The sequence below is a fragment of the Aplysia californica genome, unplaced genomic scaffold (assembly GCF_000002075.1).
Source record: "Aplysia californica isolate F4 #8 unplaced genomic scaffold, AplCal3.0 scaffold00063, whole genome shotgun sequence".
Lineage (NCBI taxonomy): Eukaryota > Metazoa > Mollusca > Gastropoda > Aplysiida > Aplysiidae > Aplysia > Aplysia californica.
This window is the reverse complement of record NW_004797333.1, coordinates 632,228-634,014: the sequence shown is the minus strand read 5'-3', so window position 1 is coordinate 634,014 and position 1,787 is coordinate 632,228. Positions and strand designations below refer to the sequence as shown.

The 1,787-nt window shown below is 38.9% G+C and overlaps 1 protein-coding gene across 1 annotated transcript in view; it reads right to left on the bottom strand.

Moving 5' to 3' along the window:
- Positions 1-1,367: 1,367 nt before the first annotated feature.
- LOC101852229 (cytochrome P450 10) overlaps positions 1,368-1,787 on the bottom strand; it is a gene marked incomplete at its 5' end in the record, with an annotated part of 8,671 nt that continues 8,251 nt past the window's right edge. Inside the window, 1 exon segment of the mRNA XM_005093406.3 lies at positions 1,368-1,747. Within this exon segment, the coding sequence (XP_005093463.3) occupies positions 1,628-1,747 (120 nt within the window). The 3' untranslated portion in view covers positions 1,368-1,627.

Genomic DNA, 1,787 nt, shown 5'->3' with positions numbered 1-1,787 from the left:
GTAGCCTCGCAGTATGTTATTGAACCAAGTGAAATCAGCGAATCAGACCCCAAATTAGAACGTGCCTCCAAGGGTGCAAGGGAGAAAAACGATGATATCTAAGTAATGTAATTTCCAGTGATTGTTTCCCTTGAATTGAGCCACCACATCGGCAGGCGATATTCCACAGTCAATCACAGTACCCGCGGTCAAATCAACGAGATCAATATCAAATCACCAAAAGCAACTTGACTTAGAAATACTAGGTGTTTATCTTTAGATTATCTTTTAATTTTTATTAAACAAGAAAACCAAATTGGAAAGTACAATCTGTATATCCAGGCATTACGACATTATTAATTCCCGAGTAATGATAAACAACAACAATTATACACCGACAGCAAGAGCTTTACAGTAAGTCTTACAAAGTCAATTCAACAGACGAACAGGGCACAAAGTTGGGGGTGGGTTGGGGTTTGTTTGTTTGTTTGTTTGTTTTATGCTGGATTTTTGTTTGTGTATTGTTGTTTTTTGGGGAGTTGTTTTTGTTTGTTTGTTTGTTGTTGGGGGTTTTTTTTTTAGGGGGGGGGTGTTTTTCCTTTTTTTTTTTTTGTTGTATTTCTTCTATTTTGTTAATAGAAAACAATGGAGCTAGTAGTTTTGAACCGTATCAAAAGTATTCGGAGTCATTATCAAGATGATCAAAGAATTGTGTTCGAAAAAGCTTGAAATGATGTGAAACTCCTCCAAATCTTTGACGTCAATAAATTTCTCAAAACTTGGCACTGGGCAGAGCTTTATAATTCTGGGGTAGCGATTTTCAGACTTATGCTAGCCAAGTTAACCTCAATCACCATCAGGGGTAGATATATAAAATGTTGACCAAACACTTCCGCCAGTAGTGACGGAACAGAAGCTATAATTATCTTTCCGATTTGCACTCCAGCCTGCACGCGGTTTTTAGTTGGCCTGCCGTGAGGCAGCGTGGTGAAATCAGGCGCTCGTCAAAATAACAAAATCAGAAAAACAGGCGTTTTTTCCGCCAGTTTGGACACTTTTTATTGAATTTTGTTTTTCTTTTTTTGTGTGTGTGTGTTGCTTAACCTCTCTTATGTCCATATAAAAACACATTTCCGAGTGAATTTTACTGAAAGAAATTGAATAAAGGCATAAAAGATGTCCTTTTTTAGTTTTCAGAGACTCTTTAGCTTTTGGAGTTAGCAAACTTTGGTGACCGTTTTTTCGCTAATTTCATCACAGAAACCAGGTGACCTCACTTCCTCCAATCGCAAATATCTTGAGTTCTGATTACGATAAATGGATATTTATTTTATTAGACGCGAGAAAAATAAGTCAACTTTCACGATACCAATAACTCCACATGCTCAAAAATTGACGAGCGCCTGATTCCACCATGTCGTGACACCTTTGCCTTCACACAAATGAAGAAGATGATTTATACAGCATCACTGTTTTCTGTCGGGAGGGCTGACCACAGCCAGCTCTGGTTTTTGGTACACACCAGGGGCAAAGCTATTGACCTCGTGAACTATCTAAATTGGGTAGAATGAGACGTTCAAGTTTTACAACAAATTAACATTTAGGACAAAATGTTGTTCAAAAGAAGTCGATCAGCAGAGTCAAGTAATCACATTGTTTTGCCTCTGGGACTGAAGTTGATTCTCAAGGGTTTGTCAGTGGTGGGGAACACCTCGTACTTGATGGGTCCCGGCTCCTCTATCAACGTCATCTCGTAGTTCTGTACCAGCTGACAGGGAGAGAAACAGGAGGGTGGAAAAGTTGAAAGG